Source organism: Vidua macroura, chromosome 7, assembly GCF_024509145.1.
Source record: "Vidua macroura isolate BioBank_ID:100142 chromosome 7, ASM2450914v1, whole genome shotgun sequence".
NCBI lineage: Eukaryota > Metazoa > Chordata > Aves > Passeriformes > Viduidae > Vidua > Vidua macroura.
In genome coordinates, this window is record NC_071577.1 from 30,396,412 (window position 1) to 30,422,553 (window position 26,142).

A 26,142-nucleotide genomic window follows, 5' to 3' on the forward strand; every position below is an offset into this window, starting at 1 on the left:
GGCTCCGCGCAGCCGCGGCACCGCCCGCGCCCCTCGGCCCGCTGCGGCCCGAGGGCTCGGCCCGCCCGCGGCGGCGGTCCCGGGGTCGGGGGCGTCGCGGCTGGGCATCAGCGACCTGATCGCTCGCCTCTTAGGGCTCGTTCAAAACGCCCCTCTGCAGGGAGAAATCTCCCTCTGCAGGGAGCACTAGGTGTGCCGTGTCCTTAGAGACGTTAACAGCGTTAGTTGGTACGCTATTAGCGTCTCTACGCTATATTTATGGAATATCTCGTAGGTTTTCATCACTTTTATAATGTAGTTCAGAGGAGAGAAGACTGAGGGGCCGTCTCCATTAATGCACATAAATATCTTAAAGGCGGGTGTCAAGAGGATGGTGCCAGACTTTTCGGTGGCTTGTCCCAGCCACAGGACAGGGGGCAATGTCCATAAACTAACACAAGAAGTTTCACCTCAACGTCAGGAAGAGCTTCTTTACACTGAGGTGGCAGAGCACTGAACAGGCTGCCCAGCGAAGTCCTGGAGTCTCCCTCTCTGGACACATTTCAAACCCACCTAGACACGTTCCTGTGTCACCTGCTCAGGTGACCCTGCCTTGACAGGGGGTTGGACTGGATGATCTCCAGAGTTTCTTCCCACCCTAACAGTTCTGTGATGCTGCATGAATGAGAAGTTGTAACTCATTTCCTGCCGAAGCTCCCTACAAGAGCAAAAGCCTGGAAAGCATTACTTTCCCAGCAACAAACATTCTCGTCAGGGCAGACAGAACTGCCTTTCTAAACAGCCACAACAGAAGAACTTTTATTTTTTCTCCACTACAGAAATTGTAAACACGTCGTGGAGTTACTTCTCCACTCCAGTAAACATCTCTCGGTTTATTTCCCATGCATGTCGTGGTGCAGTCCCTTTATGAGCAGAATAACAGCATAAGCCTCACTCCCCATCTCATAAAATTCTGCTTCCATGTGAGTATCTTCGTGGCTTAGAAATTCATTTGCATGTCTCTTGCAGACAATAGGGCTCAAAAGGCAAAGATGATTTATGAGAATTCCATTTCTAAACAGCTATGTTTTAGTGAAATATTTCAATAAACGTACGAAGAAATTTTAGATAAACAAATAATTCATTATTCATGTATGCAAGTAAAAAAAAAGGTCTCTGTTTGCAAAGTCTGCCAGTCGCTGCAGAGGACAGGGGTGTGCAATCCAGTGTTATTTTCCTTGCAGCAAAGGGAGGCAGGGACCCAGTGACTGCATGCCATGCATGCAATTAGCAAAGGTCTCCTCATCAACAAGAAATGTGCACAGGGTGCTTGGGAGGTTGGACAGGATGGTCATTAAGTAAATTAAGTTTCTGCAAATCCAGAAACCCAACTAGTGAAAAACAGCAGCCAGCCCCTTCTCTTGAGAAGACTGAATGTAATACAAAAGAAATACAATAAGTAAGTGGTCCACCTCGGGCAGTACCAGTGTCTTGCATAACCTCTGCCATTGGGGTTTCAGCCCTGTGACACCACAAGAGTGGATTTCTGCAAACATTATACAAGCAAGTCAAGGTTTATAGAAAGAGGTAATGCCTTTTATTAAACCACAGCTGGCAAAATGAGACAGTGTTTCAAGTACATAAAATTTCTTTCTTCAGTGGAAATAGAATTCTATTCTTCAAACAAAGCAAAAAAAATCAAGGTCAAATACAGCTTGCAGTCAATTGCTCAGAGCTGAATCAGATGCATGTCACATAATTTTGGAAGTAGAGGTCATTGTTTCCTGCAGATTATAATGGATGTTAATAGGAAGCTAGAGGGAGATGGTAAACTCCTTGGAATATCCTTGGGGCAAAAGAAAAATAGGCAGTTTGTAGCCTGGGGAACACAAAAGGGAAGGAGGAGAGGGAAGGGAAGATCTGTGCAAGAGCAGCAATTCTGAGTCAGTGGGCTTTGATACAGTCCTTGCTGTGCCCGCAGAGCAGCCCAGCAGAGCCAGACCTTTTCCTGCTTCAGGCATGTGCCCACCTGCAGCAAGAAACCAGCAGTCACTGAACACAGCCAGGTACATTCACAAGACAGTGGGGCACACCTTGCAAAGATGGCTGTTCAAAGGGCTGAGGATTTGCTCAAGAAGCACGTCCTACAAGCAGGGTGTTTGCACAATGTTTGCTTTAAGGAGAGTCTGTGTGGTCCTGCATAGCCTGTGGTGATGTGGGCTGCATGTTAGCAGAAGTCTGAATAAAGGCAGCGCAAGCAGATTTGTCCTTATCTCTGTCTTTACAGTTTCTAGAAACATTGGTGTAAGTCCATATCTCCATTGAGACATCCCTGATTTTTTTCTCTCCTCCTCCCACAGTCTTTCAGAACTCTATGTTTCCCTGCCATATGGGAATTCCCAATGGTGAAACAAACCCAGAGCCGCCCTGGTGCCCCATGCACGTTCCCACTGAGGCCTGTGGTGACGCTGGAGATGTGGCAGAGCACGAGGCCACGAGTGCCAGCCCCAGACTGTAGCTGGTGGTGCTGGGGCAGAGCAGCCTCTGCACAGCACCAGCCAGGCAGGAGAAGGGCAGCAGCACCACAGACATCAGGGAGGCTCCACTGTTGCCACCTCAGGGGTTTATGTGGCCAGCAGCTCTCAGGGGCAGGAGGAGAGGCTTGGCCAAGGTGAACGCGGTGACGCTGCAATAGAGCATACGAGGAGTGTGCTTTGTGGTAGTATTTATTTAGGAACCGTGAGTAACTACAGCTGTAGCGGTCTCATCTTTGCAATTCTGATGGTTTAACAAACAGGGAGAACATTAGCATATTTTTATTAAGGTACAAAATACACCCCGTTGTTGCCTAAAACATTAAAAAAAAAAAAAAGTGAGGAAAGCTCTGTATGCTCTAAATCAGATTCAAAACCTTTCTGTATAAGGAATTGTGGCAATACTGTGTTTAGTATAACAAGAGGTTTTTATCAATCAAAAAGAAAAGACATGCTGGCAATCTGAACTTAGCAACAAAGAGTAAAGCAGTTACAAACCGTTGTGTCACCCACATTAGCTGAGCTTTGAATGTAGAAGAGCAAATCATATGAAACACATACACAACTAGGTAATATCAAACAACCTAAGGTTGTTAATAATGTACACACCTGTATTAAAGTACATTGACTACTTAATGGTGAGGATTTAAGGTAATGTCTTTTTTTAAAAGAGGTAACTTTTGAAATGCAAATGGTTGCACTTTACACACAAAAAGTGGAAAAGAAAAAGAATCACTTTTGGAATGATACATAGATATAAGACACACTGGTTTTGGATTATGCATAATCACCTTGCAGCCTCTGATATTACCTCTGAACAACAACAACAAAAAAAATTAAAAAGTGCCAATACCGTGAGAGGAAAGCAAAGTTACTAAGTCCGAGTGTGTTAACCATTTCTGAGAAAAAAATGGGGTTTGGATTTTTTTGTTCTGTTTTTCTGCGTTTTTAAAAAACGCAACAGCCTTACTGGTGCAGGTTCAAGACAAAAACAAGACAGTCAAGCTCATAAGGTAGAAACAGGTCCTATATAGGTTAAGATTCTTTGGAAATTGCTAAGAAGAGAGGAGTTTGTAATCCAGGCTACTATCTTTTTGGCTACTCAAAAAATCTGTGGGAGTTTCCAGCTTATCATCAGTTGAAATCTGTTTTGCAATTGCCAAATAAATGCAAGTAAAATTTTAACTAACCTGGGATTCCATTCATAGACATGCACAGAGAAATCACTGATTGTGCAATAACCTGTTTTTTCACAGCAGCATATATATGAATCATAAGTCTTTATTAGACTGACCAGAAACACAGAAAATATTCTCAGTCTTTGTTTTCAGTCTGTTTCTTAAGTAGGCAGCTGCAACTGCACTTAAGTGACAGGCTCCATAAGGGAAAGATGACAAAGTGGGATCAGCTGGCTAAAAGCAAGATCAGGAGTATCTCAGGAAACCACCTGGATGTTTAATGCTTGCCAGAAATACAAGGGCACTAACAGCTCACTGTCAGAGGCAGTGAAAATGTTTGAAGTTTGGTCTGTGAGATTCTGCTTAAAGCAAACAAGAAATGAACCATGCCAACATACAAATCCCAATGCTGGCTGTGTCAAACCTTCCCTTACAGAAGATACAGCTCAGCCTATTCCTCAGGACTGGAGAGATTCACTGCATGTCTGGCCAACAATTCCTTTAAAGTCGATCTTGGGGAGCCAACTTAGCTGCGGTTTTGGCTGAGAAAAGTGATGGTAAAGAGCCATGAGCTCAGTAAATATACTATTTTTCTTTAAGATGTTCAGAATATAAGTTAGTTTCCATACATTTGATTTTAAAAGTAGTCTGGGCAACTTAGTTGATGGCTTGCTTAAAGTCAATTCAATCATGCTAGCAACTTAAAAAGCCTGCTGGTTTGAAGTAATGCCCATACATAAAGCTGACAGGTATCAACTGATCATGCTGAAATAACAACCCCCCAAAGACCTACATTTCACACAAGGTGCTTTTGATAACTTGGTTTTCTGAGCCTTATAAAGAGAGTCTTTAAATATTTTTTTTTTAGCCTTGTTTCATTCTTCCTCCTCTTCATCTTCTTCTCCCTCTCCCTCTCCTTCTTTTGCCATTGTTTCCACAAGGAGCTCTGCGGTGCACGTGGCTTCCCCAAGGCTGTTGACAGCTTTGCAGGTGTATTTGGCATCATCGTCCCCACATACTTCAGAAATAGTCAAAGAACAGTTCCCTTCCTCGTCATAATCTATCTGGAAGTGACGGGACTCCTTGACAGGCTGATCATCCTTGAACCACATCACCTCAGGGTCGGGATAGCCTGCAAGAGGGGAGAGAGAACAGTGACTGCAAGAAACAAGCATTAACTCAGCACTAATTACCTTGTGCTCTTATTCCTGTGTATGGATGTGCCAATGTGTTGATTGACAAATATTTCATTGACTTCTATGGAAAATAAAAGTAGATGATGTGGGGCTTTTTTACTTCACATTTATCTGTAACTATTTTTTATGAATAGCAAAAACTGCACGTGAGCACTGCGGTAGTGGCTGGATTCCTCCTTCCAGTCCCTTAGCAGTGCCTGCAGAGAGCTTTTCGTGTGCTGTAGCCATCAGCCAGCGGGGAACTCCTGACAGTGCATCCGAGGCTCATGTTACATTGCAGCTTCTCCGGAGACAACAGTTCCCAACACCGAGATTTTCAAGGGTAAACTGTTTTGGGCTTACAATTTAATACCTTTCTCAGGTTGCTTTGCTGTGGTTATTCTGAATCTTCCTCCTAATCTGCTCCTTAAAAGTCAGCCTTTCCTGTACATTTCACTCCCCTTTTCTGTATTTGTTAGGGTAAGTGAGGAAGTCTAAGAAAAGCATTTTTATTGTACATCTCAACAGGCGTTTCAGAGCTTTTTGTGAAGCAAAGGACTCTGCTAAGCCTCAGAGCAGCGCTGTACAATGCCTGCTGCAGAACAATCCCTTATACAGTACTCTTGGCTGCTGTAACGAATTGAAGGTTTGTGGTCTCAGCCAAATTCTGGACTGGGAGGGGAGGATAACTCCCCACTGATCAGAAATAAAGTGCAGGAATCCCTAATACACAGTGAACATTACAGCAATACACTGCAAAGTTTGGAACATCAGCCATGCTACATCCATCTGTTTTATTCCGTGCAGTACTTGTGCATGTACCCCCCATGCTGAGCATCCATCAGCAATAATAATCCATCCTCACATCTCCACTGTGAGATAGGAAATCCAGGCAGGGAAAGATTGGGAGCATAGAAACAAGCAGAAGGTTGATCAGGCAGTCTTTAATTTCCTCATTTTAAGGTTATAAATTTACTTGTATACATGCAGGATGGTACTGACCCTACCCATTTTGTTTTCACAGTTCTTCTTTCTGAATTTCTAGTTTCCATTCACAGCTGAGATACACAAGGTTCAATCTCATTGCAGGAGAAGTGCCAGTGGTCTTGGCCTTTAGACTCGTGGGCTGACCATGCCCACGCTCCTTACATGTCTTCTCATAAACTTGTATTTTGCATATCCCAGTCTGAGGTTTCTTTCCTGAACTCATGAGTTAAAAAACCCCAAACAACAGAACAGTATTTTCTAGATGTGATTTATGTGACCAGCACAAGAATATTATCTTTACTTCTCATGCATATACAGTTAGGGACTTGTTTGCCTTTAATAAAATGTATGGCTTAAAGTTATCTTGAGGTGACATGAAACTGGTCTGTCATTTCAGACAACTGACCTCCCACGAATTCTTGGTGTCTGGCTGGCACTCTCTAAGAGTATACTATTGGAATTTATGTTTCTACTTTGCATCTTGCTCTTACTGTTCCCTCAAAAATCAAATGACAGTTCCCACTTGCTATTCTAAATTAGTGATTCACACGTGGACTCCTGGAGACTTCTGTTCTATGGCAAGTACAGAACAAGCTCCAAATAATTTCTGTTATTGCAACACATTTGTGCTGTGACATGCAGATATTGGTAAAGCAAAATGGCACCAACTTGACAATAATACTTAAAAAAATTGAGAAATAAAAATAAAAATTTAAATAAAAATTGAGAAAGTAAAACAATTACCCAGTGCAGAAAGTTGATGAGGAAGGAAAGAAAGAAACAGACACACTTATTCAAAGTACCTTCAATTTTGCAGTCAAATCTAGCAGCACTTCCTTCCACAACTTCCATGTCAAGGATTTTTTTAGTAAAATATGGCTTTACGTGGGGCTTTTCTTCAGCCACTTCTTCAAGGAAAGCATCTGGAGGAGAGCAAAGAGGTAGTGAACAATTTTACAGGGCATGTTCTCAAAAGATGTATTTTAGTTTTTAATTACCAGATGGTAATGAAAGCACCTTTTATTTCACTTAATTCTGTCAGACTAATGGGACAGTGAGGACACTGGCTGCTTAGCTTAGTGCCAGTCTTTTGCAGCTGGAAAAGGATTCAGGCCATAAATAGAAAGAAATGGATGTGCAAGGCCACCATGCTACAAATCCTCAGTATTTTTCCCTTGAACTTGTTTCTAATCAAACGAGGGATAAATGAGTTCCACTTGTATCAGGCCCACAGTCTATGTGGATTTGTCAAAATGGCTTGATTTTCAGCAGTGTCAAACATTTCCACCTCTGTTACACACCACTAATTCACATTTCATCTGGGGACCTACGGGAGTAATGCAGACATTTCCTTAAATGCCCTGTCTGAGGAGCATGTTTAATGCAGGGTGTGTGCCATGGTTACAGCAAGTGTTAATACTTTATTGCTTGCTTGCTTGCATAAGAAGGCAATACATCACTGTCATCTTTGTATAAACATGGATTCCCAAACTCAGAGAAAGTGCAGCTGACAAATCTGCCTTAATTCTTTGGCTTTAAAAAGAAAAGAGTTTACTGTGCTTATACTGTGACATTTTGAGAAGCAGAACAATATAAGAACAGTGAATTTTTGACAGATTTCTTTAAAAAATTGGAAGATAAAAACAGAGAGAGAGAGAGCGCAGTAATATCCAACTTGATTAGTCTTTAGCAATTTGCTAAAAGTTTTAGTAGGATTGATTCAGAGACAGGTGAAAATATGGGACAGAAAAAATCCTTACCTTCATTCTCTGCTTTGTCTGCATTTATAGGGCTTGTAGGTGAGCTCCCAGAGGCCTTCCTCCCACTCATACCAGAAATCATTGCCATGGATGACAGCCTTCCTATTGCTCGGACAGCATGGCCTGTTTTCTAAGACATAACAGAAAAGGCTTCTGATCAATCCAATCCAACAGGCATGTGATTTTCTGCAACAATCGTGCTTCAGACAAATTATCTGGGATCTCTGCAAACCTCACTGGAATTGGTGGACAAACTGCTTATATATAGCTCGGTTGTTCGAGGAGAGACAGAGCAGGCTGGACTGAATTACCAAATTTAGTTGCAGATATAAACTTCCCCTGATGAACTCATACCTAAATGAATGTCTCTGTTAGCTGTGGATAAAAAGCACTGTGCGAGAGGAGGGCCAGCAGAGAAGCCCTGTCCTGTGTAACTGGAACTGAACTCTGGTGGGGAACGCCTTTCTCCACAGCCTTCTGGGCTGGGCTGAATTTCATCCAACATGGATAACGAGCTGATATGCAATGAATGAGAAAGCACCATCTGCATGATGGGAGCAGACCTCTGACAGGACCCAGGAACAACCACCAGGCTACTAAAATATGCTTAAACTATGAAGGCTGTAGTACAGACACTTGTATTGCATGAGCTTTCAAGAAACAAGTAGAATGTAAGAGGGAATATAAGGTAGACCGACACAAATTAGTATTTTGTAGGCTACTCAAAAGGACCCAGGATTTCACACAGGAACTCCTGTAGCTATCAGCGTGGCACAGATGGACCTGCTACTCCAGTTTCAGCATTAGGAAAAAAGAAGATAGGGAGACTGAATATGTTACAGAAAACCACTCTGACTGAATGAATGGGAAGCTGGGGAAGTTCCAACAAGACAGAACTCTTGGCTTAGTGGAATGAAACTGTCACAAATTTAGGTACCTTTAGGGAGGCCAGGCAGGTAAGTTTTACATGAACTGTTCAGGTTTGTTAAGAATTACACAATCCTCCAGTTCTCAGTGGCATGGAGAGGGAAGGGAAGAGAAAGAAGCGTACCCCCAGAAGAGTAGAAAAAACTATACGTGAGCTCATGCCTTTCAGTAGCCTGAAACTGGACCATCCTGTGTAATCCATGTGTAGCTGTGCACCCTCCTACTGCCCAGCTGCAGGAACCAGACCTGCTGTCTTGCATTCCCACCCTGGCCATGCCGAAGCTTTCACCAGCAGCAGAAACCCCCTGATGTGATGTGTTCCCCAGAATCATAAACATTAAAAATAAAGAGACTCATTAGGATATCCAGCCCAATTCCACATCCTCTTCATTACCTGCCATTTTCTTCTGGCCATATATTTCTTCATCCTATCTTTGGAAAGTTTTTTGGCTTCCATGTTTTTGGTGTCTTTTTGCAGCCAGGGATGCTGAAGACATTGAGTACAATTTAAGCGACTCCTGTTTTTGTACAAAAAGACCAGTCAGTGTTGCCAATAACAAGAGAGGAACCTACCTGCTGTAACATTATTTTGTGCTCTCTTTGCTGGGAGCTGATTTTTGTTTCCTAAATTTAGTAACAAAGATCATATGGTTTTGCTTTCCCAGCCATTCTAACTTCTTAAACTCAATTTCACAATTTCTGTAGATCTTTCTCAGAGAAAACTGTGCAATTTTAAGTGTTAATAAAACATTATAAAACAAAGCAGGAAAAGCTGTATGCTTTAGGCAAGGAACACATACAGCAGAGCCACAATGGCAGTGATTCAGCTGCTTCATGCTGGCAGAACCCTATCCCAGATCTCCTTTCCTTCACTTACAGAGATTTCCCCATCCCACCACTTAATAGCCTCCTGAACATCTAACAGAACAGAAATGTGCAAATCTCTCGCCACACCTATTCTTCACTTTGCTCAGGGTGCTCATGTAAATAAGCCTCTGTTCTCCATCCATCCACTTGCAAGCGCATTGGAAGAAGAATGTTTCCTTTCCTTGGTTTGTTCAGGCACTTCTGCAAACAGCGTTTCCAACTCTGATTTTTTTTTTTCCTTGCCCAATTTCTACATTTATAGGGAAGCTGCCTACTCAGAGGTAACACACTTAAAAGCGACACAAGGCAGAACTGCAGCCCATTCAGAGCAGGACAGAATGTGTCATGCAGGAATGTGTGTCAGCAAGAGTGGGGATCAGAGGGGCCACACAAAAGCCCCGGGTGCACCTCGCCCGAGGTGGGGGGAAGAGCACAAAGAGCCGGCGATTGAAGCAAAAGCTCCATTGAGCCCCTGCACCCTGGGAGTGAAATGAAGAGCTGCACACGCAGAGCCGGGCGGGCACGCGCAGCTCCTTATAAAGTATGGCCAGAGGTGCTGCGGCCATGGGGAGATCCACGGGGGGAAACACGAATAGCAACTCCAGCTAAATGCAAACACAGAAAGTGCAGCAAGCAAGTCCAGGCTTTACTTCATGTCTTTCTTCAGTAGATTGCTGATAAAGTCCTTGGCATCATCAGAGATTTCATCGAAAGCCTCATCATCGAAGTCCCATGTTGCTGAGGTGACATTGGCAAGGGTTTCGTTGTCGTTGTCTCCCATGAAAGGAGAAAGTCCGCTGACCCTGGGGACGGAACAGACACAGACACAGAACAAACCATGTCAATTTGCAAATTACCAGAGGAGCAAGTTAAAATCGTGTGTGACATCTCCCAAGCTTTGCAGTTCTTTACAAATAAAAGATTGCTTTAAAAACTAAATTAAATTAAAAAGGCCTCAAAACTACAGAGAGTCCTATGGGAAGGAAACTAGAATTTTGCCAGCAAAACTGAAAGGCACATTTTTCTAGTTTCCTTCTCTTTTCCCAAGACATTTTTGAGGAGAATTAGAATTAGATGAAATTGGAGCAAAGTAGTTTGTTAAATGACTTGTTTAGTTCTGCATAACTAATACTGGATTTTCGCACCAAATTCAGTGGAATATCCTTTTTTCCTCCGTGACATTTCCTCAGAATCACAGAATTGTTAGGGTTGGAAGGGACTTACGGAGATCATCTAGTTTCAGGGTGATTTTGCTGCCTTTACTGTCAAACCAAGGGGGTTGTTGTACATTTTATTCCATTTGTACATATTACTCCTTCAGAGAGACCCCAAGAAGAAAGATGCATAATGAAATAATGAAATCCACAAGGCTATTTTGTAAACAAACCCACCCTGAATTATACAGACAGATAAAGCAATGCTGCATCACTGCAGGCTGTGGAGTTATGCAGATGCATGCAGAAGTAATTTGGTCTTTATGTTCTCCATCTGTCACAATGATGCGTGAAATGGAAATAATGTTCTCCTATAACCTAAGTTGAGCTTCCAAGGCTTTTTATACAATATAATTGATGAATTGCCAGTAAAAGGCAATTACAGAACATCATGGTGTCATTTTTGCAGTCTCTTTCTGCAGTCGAGCATTATCCTTTATTACACTGTGCATCTGCATACTTTTGATGCCTGTATACCTGTATATATAACACTTTCAGTAAAAACTTAGAGGTGAAAGGTTGCTTATTCCTTAGAACTACAAGTTATTCACTTTTCCAGGTCCTCCTGGCATGCAATTTACATAATAACCTATTCTTCATGAATTTTTACAGACATTATTTGATTTCTCTGTACAACTGGGTTAACCAGTACTACTCCTTTCTTTTAAATATAGAAAAATAACTGTAACTTATTAGGGTTCTGAAAATACTACATGGAAATAATACTATATGAATATCATGGTGTCAGTGAATATCACTGAACAGACTGGTTAAAAAAAGATTGGGGTCAAATAAAGTGAGTTTTAGATTGATAATATTAGAATGATGTCCTTCAAAGTTATTTTGCTTCTTTTTAGGCTCTTATTACATTCAAAATCTGATTTGTTCCTAAGCATTTTATTTTATAAGCAAAGCAGAAACACAGTCTTTGAAGTCTCACACTGAGCAGACACTAAATCTTTTACCATTTCTGGAAGTTGTGTGCAGTACAGCAGACTCTAGAATCTTATGTGTGTACTTCGGAAACTTCTTAGTAATAATACATGAGCCGAAGATAAAAGGTTTGTTTATTCTCAGGCAGAACAAGGTAAATCAGAACAGAATGTATTTGCTGTCTCACTTTCCATTATATGTGGTGCAGTCGAATGCAACAGTGAATCCTGACTTTGTAAATGGGTAAGGTGGCGTAAACCCATTTATGAAGATATAACAGGACAAGTTACCAAAAGCTGAAAGATGAACGTACCAGAAATGCCCGCATGAAGCCTTTTTTGCACGACTGTTCCCTGTGTTTGACACTTGCTTTACTGGAGGAGAGAAGGTTTGTGCCTGACAGGACAGCACTGCAGAGCTGGCACAGCTGCGGGCAGCGTGAGGCTCTGCTCTGCCCGCACCCCCTGCAGCCCTCATGGCCAGGTCCATCCAGCAGGCATGGGAATCTCTGTCCTGGAATCACAAAGCATTCCTGCAGGGCCTTAAACCCACCTCCTCTCCAACATCTGAACTTTTGCTCAGTTATGACAATGTCAGTGTTCTCCTTTATGTTTTAGCAAGTGAAAAAATCTCGTGCAGACCACAGTTCTGATTTTGGGTTCCACATACTGACTGCTGGCTTGTCTTGTTTTTACCTTGTGGTAAGAACAACAGTCTCAGCCAAGGCAGCAGCTCATACAATGACAGGTCTGTGAAGTATTCCTTTAGCTCATTGTCAAAAGAGGGGATGTACATTTTCTCTTCATCCAGTTAAGTTTCCACTTAAGCTCCGTGCCCACACTTGGGCAGCCGGAGCAACAACAATCCCATTTCCCTTCAATACTTGATCGAAGTATGTCAGAGGTGACCTCTGCACAGTATTACCACAAATAGTGCTGTGCAGCTCTTGCACTACATTGGACAAGATCTTGGCCTTTTTCCAGAGGTTAAACCTGCAGTAGTGAGAGATCATATGCATACTAAAAAGCCTACTTTAGGTACAGGGATGTTGCTTCATGTGGAAACACCACTGCTCCATGGTGCTGTAAGAGGCAGCACTTGTGCTGCATGTCCCACATAGCTTTTGAAGGGTGAGGATAAATTAAAAGATTAGAAGATTAGAGAAGAAAAAAAAATTATTTGGTTGTTGCTTTTGTTTTTGTGTGTGTGTGTGTTTTGTTTTTGTTTTTTTTTTTTTTTAATTTTAGAATTGTACAACAGAATTATCTGATAAAATTTTAAATGCTATGGTAGGATTGCTCGATCCCATGCATTTGGTAAATAACCAGGTGGATCTCAGTTAGGCCTCCACTCACTTTGTCATTTCTGAACACCAGTGTAACAGTGCCCATTCAAACATTTCAATGAACCTATTTTCGTATTTCTGAATGTGCTGTTGCAGATTTACAAAGCTAAAATAATTTTCTCTCTCTCCTACAGTTTTACACTGTGAATTAGTTGCCTTGTTGTGGAAATACTTCTAAGGAGAACTAGATCCTTGTCTATAGTCAGAAAACAAAAACCAGCAACTAGTGTAGATTATAGCCAGCAATTTTTATCTCTAGGACAGATTTCACTGACTGAAGTCTCGGTTGTTCGTTTCTTAATAGCCATTTAAAGTAATAATGGTCCAGCAACTCTTTTGACAGATAATGGAAACAATTTCTTTTTGGAATGCTGAAGTGATAAAGATGAGCTACTGCTCCAGAAAATTAACTCTGAGCTTACACTGCGAAGTTACTCTTAGACAAGCAGCAGGCTGTTTACTGAAAACATTTTTCCAGTTACTTTACCAGGCATCTTCCTGGCACGTTAAGAACCATTTGTTTAGAAAGTCTTTCACAGTTTCCACTTCTAAATAAAGAAGAAATATATTTTATCCTCTAGGAGTTCCTTAACATCTATTGGTCTGTTCTAACAAAGCTCTGAGTGCAGATTTAGAAATGTTACGATGAAAAGGGTCTAATGTGGATGCAAAATTCATTGCCTATGTAGCAAACATCACAGCATTTCAACTGGAAATCTTTGCATTAAGCCCGCCACTAATCCAGGGAAGTTGGCTTTGCTGCTTGTCTCAAAGGGTCAGACTGTGAACGTTCCTCTGCAAGCAGTGCTTGCAGCTCCAACTGCCTGGGACTGCTGGCACTTCTGATAAACATGTGCAGGGCATGTCAAACAAGCATGTGATGATGACACCTGCACCCTGAGATCATGTGGAGAATTAATTCTTTTTCAAGTGAACTACAGCAAATAAATAGTCTGAGGATACTTTGTCAGGGACACACATCCATGGGACATTTAGTTCGCACTGGTGCTCTCTGGAAGAAGCAGACCACTGAGCCTGTGTAGAAGAAGAGCTCATTGCTGAAGCAAGGGTGTTATTGCTGTTCTTCTCCTCGTTTCACATGCGCAGTGGATTAATGAGGAATCATAGTTTGCCAGTGCCACTGAACAAATAAAACATTTTCTTTTGAGCTGTGCAGTTTGACATGAAAGTCTTCCTAACTTAGTTTAAGAAAATAACAAGGAGTGCTCTCCCATCTTTAATATAAAGAGATATAAATTTTTAACATGACATAGTGTAACGTGTAAGCCAGCGGAGCCTTGCTTTATCCAAGTTCCAAGCCAGCACACCCAAAAGATGAACGATGCTGAAAGATCTTTCAAGCAACCCAAACTGCCAAACAAGGGAGGGGGAACAGCAGAGATGAACGACACAATGGATAAAAGGGAATGTTTGAGGAATCAGGATGTGTGCTGTTAGGAAGGTGCTGAAAGGAGAGTATACAGCAAGATCAAATGTGATATTAAAACACAGCCTAAGATAAAGTATATTAAAAAAATTAATTGACAGAGATCAACTATGCTGAACAGATAAACACAGCCTGGCACTGATAAAGGAAGGAGAACCATTGGAACACAAGCAGGGGTTTGAATCAGCCACAGACAATTCCTCTCTGAAATTACTTGGATTCTTTGGTGCCAGAAGGAAAAGGGCAACCCACATTCAATGCACACCCATGCAGTGCTGAAACCTTACACTGAAAATTGGTTTGAAACAAAAACTCGAAATTGTTTCAGATTACTAAATATTAAAAACAATGACTATCCAAATTGATCATCAGAAAAGAACTCGAAATAGAAAAAACACGCAAATTCAGCAATGCCCAGAAGAATAAATGGAACAGAAACAGCTAGAAAGAATTCAGGAGGTTTAACCTTCATTAGATAAAGATTATTGTAAATGCAGAAAGAAACACTGAAATAGGCATAAATGGAGATGATATACACAAGCTATAATATTTGTGGCCTGTTATTTCAAAGGCAATAGATCAACTTAAGTATGTAGAACAGTACTGTGATGCAGAACAGGACAGAGCACAAGATAAAAGTGGAAGAGAAAAAACATGAGGTGGAGAATACAAATGGAAATTTAAGGAAGAACTGAGAGAGATGAAGAGACAGGACTGAATAAGTTATCCAGGAAGATAAAAAGGATTTAATATGTAGTTTAGAAATGTGGAAAGGGAACCCATGAACTGTAGGATGGAATTAAGTCAGTCTTGCCATAAGGAAGACAGATGCAGTATCCCAGCAGGGAGTGCAATATCTGTTCTTACATCTGCACAGCAGAGGGCTGGGGAGAGGTTTTGCTGCAGGGTTTTGGAGGAGTGCTGTCAGCCTGTTTTCTACTAAAGATTGCATCCCAACCATTTATTCCTCTGCAGGGAAGACCCTTCACTCACAGAGATCACTTTAGCAGCTCTCTGCTAAAGCCGGTTTGTATTCATTGTTGTGCACACATCATGGAAACACCTTCCATGGCAGTCACTTTCTAGCACTTCAGGCTCAAGATTTGGTAGTTCTGAGCTTACAATCAAAATGGGAAAGCAGAGTTGCAACTGAAGAGAGATGCAGTTCTTATTGACTTTCATTTGCATTCTGTAATGATGATGTGATAGTTCATTTTGGATAATGGGTCATAGTTGTGAGTCTGTGAAAATAGCTGGGCTGTAAGAAGGTTAAGAGACTGGGAGCAGTCTGGGGTGGAGAGGTAAAGCCCAAGTGATGAGTCATGGGTCTTCCTTAACTTCTATTACTTTATTCTTACAGCAAGAAAGGCAAAAGCTGATTATCACTGCTAATTATAATTGTGGCAATAGCAATGCGTCAAAAGAAATATTTTTCATTGTGTTTGGGTAATGTAGATTTCCCTTCATGATGGGTTAAATGATCTTAAATATACCTTAGCAAACAAGTAATTTCGTAACATATTTCACAAGGCATATCCGATCAGCTGAATGAGTGTAACACTACCCAAACCCATCAGCTGAAGGGTGCAGCATCCAAATATCCTGCGTGGCACAGAGGAACTGGAAAGAAGCAGACTGGTCTTTGGCAAGACAGGTCGCCTTTTTCCCCACTTGTTCTCTTCGCTTTGTCTCAGCCGATGCCGCTGCTCCCCAGCAGCGCCGCCCCGTCGCGGCAGCCCTGGCTGCATTCCCGAACGCTCGGTGCCAGCCCCGACTTGTGCTTCGCTGCTCAGGCCGGGAGCACACGGAAACTCGCCGGGGGCGTTGATAACGAGGAAGGACGAGAAGCTCCCCAGACGTGCGGCGCGGTGGCCGCGGGGCCGGGCGGGCTGCAGGCGGCGCTGCAGCACCGAGCGATGCCGCTCCCAGCCCCGCAGCCGCGGGCATTTGTCATCGCGCTGCTGCCTGGGTGGGCTGCCTGACTGCAGCTACGGAACCTTTCAAAGGAGCTTTCAAGATCTAGAAAGAAGTGCTTGGGACTGAATGGAAAATAGAAGTCCTGTAAATAAACTGGCAGAGCGAAGTGACCTTGAAGCGTGGAGCACACTTCACATCTGAAATTGAAGATAACAGAAATATTCCGAGGCTTTGCTGGGAGTAAGAGGGAGTTGATGTGGTAGCTTTGGCATAGGCCAAGTAAGGAAATAGTGTTGCTTGGTTTAGGAATGAGAAGAGCATGAACAAGTGCAGGCTCATTAGAAAAGCAGGAGCAGAGAAAAACTGAGTAAAAGCGAGGCAAACAACTGTGCATTGCCAGGTCAAGGAGCGGGAGCTGCTCTTTAATAAAGGAAGAAAGACATTGAGAGGAATCTTTAAAAGAACCAATGCAAAGCAGGTCTGCCACTGACTTACTACTGAAGCTGGAACAAGGGAGAAGGAGCCATGCTCCAAACTAAGCTTCTCTTTTCACTTGTTTATATGGCATTGAATGTGTAAAATCACTGCTGGAAGAAAACCACTTGCTGGTCTAGGCATGGAGATACTATTTCCATATACATTTCTCTAGATTCACTGATGTTTATAAGCATGCTGTATCAAATAATATATAAAAATCAAATCTAATACTCGAATATGTAACCAAGATCTGCAGCCAACCATCTTCTAAAGTGTTTCCATGAGCTTAATCCATGCTGCTTATAAAATGTATTTACACAGTGGCTTGTGCTTAGTAATAAATTAAAATGCACTGTGAACAGATATGGTAATGCTGGGATACTTCAGTGTGTCCCATGGGACCCCAAAGTTTCACAAAAGTTTTCTCTCATGGAATAAAATAATGGAAATGAATGGTTATTAGGGCATGCTCAAATATTTCTCTTTAACATCAGGAAAGGAAAAATAGTTTGAAGTTAATAATAAAACAGTCACATTGTCTTTTTAAATGAGATGAAGCGTTGCTGGTTTATGATGTAAGAGGTACAACACCAAATAGCTGAATTTCTGGAACTGCCAGTTCTGCAGTTTACCAGTTGCACCCTTCAGAGAACAGCTAAGTTTTATTAAACATGCTGGAGTTGCTAATTACAACAAAAAAGGCCTGAAAATGTCAGAAGTTGATGAAAATTTTGTATGTTCAGCAGCTGTCAGGATTTCTGAATTTAAGAATAGAAAAGTACTCACAAAATGTAGCAGATAACTCCTATACTCCACATATCTGTTTCATATCCAATAGGTTCATAGTTTATAACTTCTGGAGCCACAAACTCAGGTGTCCCAAAGAGAACTTTCAGAGAGCCTGCATTTTCTGTGAAGAATGAAAGAGAAAACCATTAAGTGCTGCATGGAGATTTTAAAAAAATAGTTATTGCCCTAATATTTGTGATTTTGTTAAAGATCTGTATCAGAAGAAATAAACAATGCCTGAATTGCTGTCTCCTTAGCTGATACATGTCTAGCAATAAAGAATTATTTATTAAGCACCCTCAAGCACACAGCACTGTATACGGCACATAAGAAGGTTCCTATTGCAAGGAGCTTCCACAAGTCCAAATCTATGAAAAAGGAGAACCATCAGTACTTAATTCATATTTGTATGTCCTGAAGTAAAATGTGTTTGAGCCTCCATCCCTTTAGAAGTTGCACAAGAAAACTGCAGGACTCCAGTGTCAGAAAGAAGCTACAGTTTTCACAAATTATTGAACATTTATCAAAGCTTGGGGCTCTGCATGTTGTGGTAAAAAGAACCAGTAGTGCTAAAATTATAACAATAGTAAATAATTATTTCAATCCAACACATTTTATTCTACTGTAAACAGGAAAGAAAATCAATAGTGGGTTGAATGCCTCTTAAATTTGAAGTGAGGCCAGCAGTGAAAGAGAAGGAGCAGATGATGTACACCAGTCAGATCATTACCTCATAGGTAAAACTGGACTTGGGCATGCTCTCAAAACCAGGCTGCCTACAAGCACACCTGTGGTCAAGGGGAAGCACAAATCACCAGCTGTCAGTCGCCAGCTGCTCCAAACTCCTATTCAGCTGGCCTGTAGCACAGGTATTCTGGATTCGCTCTGCTTAAACACTCTGTGGATGCTTTTAAAATGATCTACACTGAAGCCACAGCTTCCAATATGAACTGAAAAAATGAAGTCATGAGACATGTGAACTACCTTGACATTCTTCTTGTGTTGACCCACCAGTATTGCCCTGCTGGAAAATATAGTGATGGAGGTAAGAGAAAAAGCCTATTCATAACCAAGTGCTGCCAGATTATGCTGCCAGTGTGCAAGTGAGTGGTATGTCTACCCTCTAGCATAGTGTGAAACACAGAGTCATTAAGCTAGAAATTCTTAGGCAAATCTCAGTGGGCTCATTTTTATAAGTGCTTGTTCTAAATTTGATGGGAAGAAGAAAAGAAAAAGCAAGGTCAGGAAGAAAGAAAACTAAGGAATAGTTTAGGTACCAGGGGGAAAAAAAACCCACATCCCAATAATAGAATTGTATTGTAAAAACATAAAGATGTCAGAATATAAATTGTGTCTGACTTGAAACAGGCTTGGATTTAGATTGAGAAACTCATGTCCAGTCTGCACATCTGCCTGAACCATCAGTGTATGCCTTAAGAGAGATTCATTGCATTAGGTCTATCTTTTTTGCAAGAGCAACAGCCAGATTAGGCACAGTAGAATGTCCTGGTGAGGAACCACTGCTCTCCCAAAGAGATTACCATCTAAACAAAACAGATATGGATGGGAAGGCAAACAGATGTAACACATTCCAGTCCTGCTCCTGTTAAGGTTACCAGGAGTACAGGGACTTGCAGCTCTGCAATCAAGAGAAAAGCTAAAAAATCCTCAAACAACAGCAAATCAAAGTTTTGAGGAGTCTGCAAAAGAAGCAACCTGTCCACAACACTGAATCTGAATAGAATATTTTTATTTACCAGAACTTAATTTACCAAGTTTTGCAACATAAATACTGATCCCAGTACAGACTCCACTCCCAAATTTAGCTCCATTGAAAGCTCTTAAGGCGTTTCATGAAATGCAATCAAACACCTGAGCTAGTGCTCTTTTGAGGTACCCAAATCCCCAACTTACCAAATGAAATCTGAAATATCTATGGGGTTAATAACCTGCCTAATGATTGAACACCATGCCTGAGGCAACTTTTGAGCACAACCACCACAACTCACTTGCAGTTGTGCAAGTTTCCCATTTTAAATGCTGTGACACCCTTTTTTGTTCTGTTCAGGTATGGTTATAGTAAATTAATTGCAGAAACCTAATTTTCACATGCTTTCCCTGCTCCCACCATTTTTAGAGACAGAAACAGAGAGAAGGATGCCTGGCAGCAGCTGCAAGAAATTACTCAGATCCTCCCATGCAAATTCACCAACATCAAGACCCTCTTGCTCTCTAACTATCCTTTAAAAAGCACATTCAAAAAGTATTCCATAATATCCCTACAGTCACATAACCAGAGTTTTCTTACTCCAAAATGTATGATATTTTTTCTAACGTGGCATCTAAAATATCTTAGCCTAAAAGAAGGGCAATGTGTTCTCCACAGTGGCAATGAGAAGTGAGAGATCACCTTCCTTTTTGAAGTGCCAAGAGGAAGCCTAAGATCCCATTTTCCCATCTGCCTTCATTTTAAAGTCAACACTTACATTTTTTTTCAAACTATCCTTTAAAGAAATTCCTGAAATTTATCACAATGAACCTGTTTTGTAAAAGCTTCATCATGATCATCCAAATCTCAGGCCCAGATTTTCACATCCAAGTTTGGAGGCTTTTTTGTGCACAGTGTAAACTACCATGAGCATCTGTGTATGCAAAAGGCTGGTGTATAAATTGTGCTGCCCGCAGGTCAGAGAAATGTGGGGGTTTTTTTTGAAAACATGGCATTTGAGTGCAAGCATACAGTGTGAAACAACGGACACAGCATTTTCTGTGTATAAAAGAAAAAAGAAAGGAAAAGAGTAAGACCCTTTCTGTGCAGTAATATGTCAAGTCTTTACCCAGTTGTTTACAAGCTTAGTACACAAGTATGATCTGTGTTTGGATATCCCTTAGTTCAGATAGAAAGCTGACAAGCTAGCTGGAAACTGTTGCTGACACTGTATATAATTAACTGATTAAAAAATATATCTTTACAGTTCTCAAAAACCATTCTCTTTCTCCTCAAGAAGTTTATCTTAAACAATTTTCTACATGTGTTCCTCAGCACACCAAAAAAGGTCAGGAAAATATCCCACTGCAGCTTTGGTATTTCCTGACAGTGTAAGGGAATTAATTAGCTGCAGAGGATGACTGAAGAAGGAGCTGATCCTAATATCTTTAAAGCTGATCAAAAAACTGAATATTTAGAGGCACTAGTTTGTATTAGTTACAAAAAGTTAAATCTCAAAAGCTGTAGTGCAGAATCAGCCACTGCTCCCTTCAGCAATCCCTTGGCTGAGCAGTTTCTGCTCCGTCAGGGTCAGCTCTGTAGGATGAGGGCTCCAATCCCACATCTGTCAATGTCAAAGTGAATTTGACAGCCAATTTCAAAGTCACAAAGCTTGAAGGAACACAAGGAGGAGGAATGTGCCCTCAGTGCACCACATAGACAACTGGCATTAGTGAAGTGTTTTTAGCTATTTTTGTAAGTAAATGAAACAGTAAAAGTTGCTTTCTAGTCTTGGAAATCATCTCAACTGAAATGTTACAATTGTTTTTTGCAATTAGAACAGTGCTTATGCTTGGAATGGAAGGGACCTTTCTCTTCCTAGGGAGTGCCACCCACGATGGAGTTACCCAGAATGGCAGGCTGCTGAATAGCAAATACCTACAATGGAACCTGGCAAGAATTAGCAGCATAGTAAGCCAGATGAATGTAAAATCAGATTCAGCATTAGTGCCCACAGCTCTCATCCTTCTACACTGAAAGAAGTTATCTGGAGTTTAGAGATTTCCTACCTCTGGCATGAGTGGAGCAGCTCACAAGCTGCTGTCAGCCTTGCCATGCACTGTGATGCCACAAGATTAACAGAAAAGTGGGAAAGCTGGTGGATGTGAACAAGCTGCTGAAAATAGGGTTTTCTGTTTGCTAAACGTGGGTTTAACTGTGGTCTGAAATTAAAAAGGTAGCTGAAGAAGTTTCTGTAAAAAGGCCATTCCGTGTTTACTTTATATCTCTTATTGATGAATTCCACTCAGTGCAGCAGTAAATGTACAGTTTTCAGGCTGACAGCTGGAACATCATGGGCTGAAATCTTTCCCACACCTCTCACACAAAAATACCAGCACTGAAACTTAGTTAACAGTTCATCTACTTCCTGAACAAGAACTAAATCAGTTCATGTTCCCAGAACACTATTGGCTCTATATTGGTGAAGGAACAGAAATGGCAGTGATCTCTTTTTTTAATAAATAAAATAAACATCTTAGTGTCCACATGACCAAGATTCATTTAATACATTTTTGGAGCAGAACATCATCTAAAATTCTTCAAAGCAGACTTCTTTTCCCTTATTCATTCAACAGACCATGCCTGGTTTGTTTTATTAAATTATATTCTTGATAATGCAGTACTCTGATACTTAAAGTGTCAAAAGAAGTAGGATGAGCTGCATTTAGGCAGATAGCAAAAGGTAGGGGGTAGTATTTCACCTGTACTCTCTCAAAAATAATTATTTACTTTTAAATAAATATTAAATTTTTTTAAATTAATACTTTTTCAAAGAGGGAAGGCAAAAGATTTCAAGTAAGAATCCAGCTGTGGACCCCGTTATATAGAGAGTAGGAATTCATATAAATTGCCCCAATGAATTAATGTCAGGAGAGCCACAAATCTCCGCTCTCCCAGTGTAACAGGTTCATAAAGTATTTTTCTTGCTTCTAATTCCAAGAATGATTTTTATTTCCTTTGAGAAAATAGAAGGTAAAAAAAGATCAGTGTGGGATGTTAGTATTGTTTAACACTGAAAGTACAACTGAAGGGCTGCTTTTTAGAGCTGAACAATATGAAGACAGAATATGATAGAAAGCAGCCAAAAAGCAGTGTAGGAAGAGGAAGGGCTTGTCAAATGGAATTTCCCCTTGTTGCATTATTTTAAAGTAGTGCTATTACACTATAAAGAGTAGAGCTCTTTATAGAATTCCTCTTATGTTTAACATGTATGACAATATCCTGCTGTTTAAGATAAGAAATGATAAAAGTGACACAAAAATGTAAAATTACTGTAATTATCTGAAAGGCTTCTAGAGCATAGCCTTAATTTCTGCTGTTAAAAAAGTTTCAAGGATTTGCACTATTCATGAAGTATTTAGTTAGAGTTAGTGCTTTATGGTACTAAATGTAAATATTTTTTAACATTAGTATTTTAGGTGGAATCTACAGGGATACCCTGCTATGGAAACAGAAAGGTAGATTCTGTACACCTCACTGTAAACTCCTCTTGAAGATGAGGTGTCCTACTCTCATTCTTGAATATCTTCTTTCCCCCTTTTTTATTTTTCCCTAAAACCAGAAATATTTATAGGAAACATTTACTCTCTATATAATAGGTAGCATGAATTACTGCTTGTCCTGCCCTTTCCCCCATGATGGTGAAACAGGCAGAGAATTCATTACCTAATCTTCTTGCAAGACCAAAGTCAATGAGTTTGATGCTGGTACCAGTCTTGTTGACACACATAATATTTTCTGGTTTCAAATCCAAGTGGACAATACCCTGCTTATGAATGTATTGAACTCCTTCTGAAATCTGCTTCATGTATTTAATGCACTCTCTCTCTGTCAGTTCAAAGTCTTCATCAATGATCCGTTCAAAGAGTTCTCCTCCAGAAACCCTATGAAAGACAGAATAAGAGACTTCTGTAACATATTCATTTGGGGCAAAATCAGGCTTTCTTTTTACAGCAATACAGAGAATTCAAGCTTGCAGAAGTCACTTCAGGATGCAATCTGTGTTTTAAAATGGCATTTTCCATGGACACAAGGGTCACATGGGAAGAATCCCCTCTTTGTGTGGTAATCAAACACACAAAAAATCTTTGTGTGGAAATCAATAGATGTTTTCTGTTCTGGATCTATGTTGCAGATAAGGACTGTGAAACCCCAATGTTGCTATTCCAGGCAGGAAGGGTTTACATCCTGTCTCTAGGATTGTGTCACCTGCAGCTGACAGTGAAGTGTGTGCTCTGTGATTGCCACCCTGCAGACACGTGCTCGTAACACTGCTCCCAACTCCAAGCAAACACTTCCACTTCTCCCTTCCCTCCTATGATCCAGCAGTGCACAAGTGCAGATAACATAATTGAGAAATAAAACAAAAATATGGGTGCCAGGGAAAGATGACAAAACTGCAAGCAGATGAGCAAAAATTCAGGAAGAAGAGAGATTGAGGGTGACTAAGGCTGAAGGAAGAAGAATTACAACGGTATGGTTAACTGGAATGCAAAATTCAAAGGGTAAATTAGTGACCCAAGTGAGCTCAGAGGGAATTTCTTCCTCAGCTATGACAGGAGAAGGATATAACCCACAACACTTTCTGTGCTGGTATTTTTAGCTGAGGCCTGATCACACTCCTTGTAGGTCAATTCCATTTTTATGCTAATTTAGGATGTGAAATAATTGTTCTTTCCAGGGTAGCATCTCCTGGATTGAACTCTTCGTGCAACTGAAGTGGGACATTTTTAACCTAGATTTAATAAAGCATAATTTAAGTTGTGGCTTATTGGGTTTGGTAGGCTTTTTCATTCTGTTTTTGTTTGAGTTTGTGTTTTGTTTTGTTTCTTTGGGATTTTTTTTTGTTGATTTTATTTATTTTTTTAAATTTTGATGAATCATTCAACTGGTTTATCTGTTTGCATCCAAAGATGGGAAATATGTTTTTCTTACACTATGGGTGAATGAACCATAAAGAAAGGAGCACATAGTGAAGAGGAGCTTTGCTTTTAGAAATTAAGCACACCATGGTCTTTATATGGTTTAATATTTTGCAGCATTCATGGTTATTGCCAAATGCAATTGCACATTGCAGTTACAGAAGGAAAACACGCAGCTGAAAGATGGCCTTGCCACGTTTGCAGGTTGCCAGATACATGATTATATCCCTCGTGAACCAAACTGAATTTAAAACATCTGAAGTTCTGGATGCATTTCTTGCTTTGGCTATAAAATTTCAGAAAATATGTAATTAGAAATGCTATTGCGGTTTCCTATGAATATGAAAATGGTAAGAAGAGCATGTGCTTGACAAACTGAGAGGTTATGTTGGATTAGAGCACATTTGTAACATAAAGCAATAGTATTGCCAGACCTGTTGAATAAACATGCAGGGGATCTAGTGTGTTGTTGCTTTGCTAAGACATTAACCAGTATGGGTATTTATGAAAACATCTGCAGGCAAAATGTTTCTATGTGGAGTACTCTGCAAATCCAAATGCTAATCATCCTCATCCCAAAATGCATCAGTTGTTTCCGACTGTTTAATGCAGACAGTGACGACTTGTTTGTACTATAAAAGTGCCGCCCTTTTCGGATCCCTAAAGGGAAAACTTTTCAGAAATTGTACCATTGTCTCAAGCACCACTTTTTAGCATATTTTTGTAAATAAACCACTGTTAATACACCTGCCTGCTGTTCTTACTATGGGAGCTCTCTACACTCTGGTAGCAATGGTAGATTAAACTGCAATGCATTTATGGGATGAATACTCTTGCATTCATATAAGGAGCCAAATTCAGATTAATTTTTGCCAGGTTAAGAAGCTGAATAAAATCAGTGTGAATGAGGTTCTACACATACACAAGAGGAGAAGTTGGCTTTGTTCAGTCACAACTAGCTCAGAATCCAAATCTCTATTTTTTCTGGATTCTCCTCTTTTCAGTCTTCTTTACATGAGTCATATAGGAAAACATTCTTATCTGTGGAATCACAGAATACTCCTCTAAGGTCCAGTAGGAACAGTGAGAAGAATCTACCTTTGCCCAGGCAAATACTCAACTGCATTTTTAAAAATCTACCTTAGGAAAAAAAGAAAAAACCCAATTAACTTGTACTAGCTTAAATCACATCAAATGATAGAACTTAGTGCTGACATTTTGCTCCAATAATCTTAATTTGCAATACAATAATCTTCTGTTCTATGTCAAAATAAACTGACTATCTGAAGTATATAAAAATTTGAGGCACTTAGCCCCCAGCGCTGAATTAAAGTGACAACATGCTACTATTTTCAGATTTACTATTTCCACTGAGATTCTTATGGTGGAACCAATATGTTCCAATATTTGAAAAGGAAATGCCTGAGATTTGCCTCTGACTTCCAGTAAATGCTAGATGTAAAGCTTTCCAGGCAAGAGCACATTATTATAGTGTTTAATTTAAAAGTAATAATAAAAAAATCTGATTTTATTTTGAATATGAAATCAAACCATATAAAATACTGTAATGAGAAATATTAAAAGCAGAGAGTATGAAGTTTAAAAGGCTCCAGAAAGGGTATGGGAATAAAATTAAAATGAACAATTTAGAATAAATAATAGGAAGAAAAATCAAAGGGCACTTCTCATCAGTTTGAGTAGAAGGGGAATTCCTAAGTGCCAGTCACTGCTAAAATCTGATTTAAAGGAGACTGATAGCAAGTGAGCTTGATTTATTTGAAATCCATGCATTTAACCCTGATGGAAATGAAACAGCTTGGATTGTAAGAACTTTCCCACAGCTTCTTTGATATGCAAAGAAATATTATATTAATAGCTACGACAGAAATGATCCTTTGGAGGCTCTTTTATCAATACAGGTGC

General features: G+C 40.5%; 1 protein-coding gene across 2 annotated transcripts in view; it reads right to left on the reverse strand.

The window, feature by feature from the left end:
* Positions 1-2,687: 2,687 nt before the first annotated feature.
* The window catches only part of MYLK (myosin light chain kinase), a 197,797-nt gene continuing 174,342 nt past the window's right edge, over positions 2,688-26,142 (reverse strand). For both annotated transcript variants that reach the window (XM_053982447.1, XM_053982448.1), the window contains 7 exons: positions 22,964-23,181; positions 17,527-17,650; positions 10,058-10,210; positions 8,935-9,058; positions 7,614-7,743; positions 6,657-6,776; positions 2,688-4,823 (listed from right to left, as the gene is read on the reverse strand). In XM_053982447.1, coding sequence (XP_053838422.1) covers positions 4,567-4,823; positions 6,657-6,776; positions 7,614-7,743; positions 8,935-9,058; positions 10,058-10,210; positions 17,527-17,650; positions 22,964-23,181 — 1,126 coding nt within the window. In that variant the 3' untranslated portion in view covers positions 2,688-4,566. The remainder of the gene's footprint in view (positions 4,824-6,656; positions 6,777-7,613; positions 7,744-8,934; positions 9,059-10,057; positions 10,211-17,526; positions 17,651-22,963; positions 23,182-26,142) is intronic.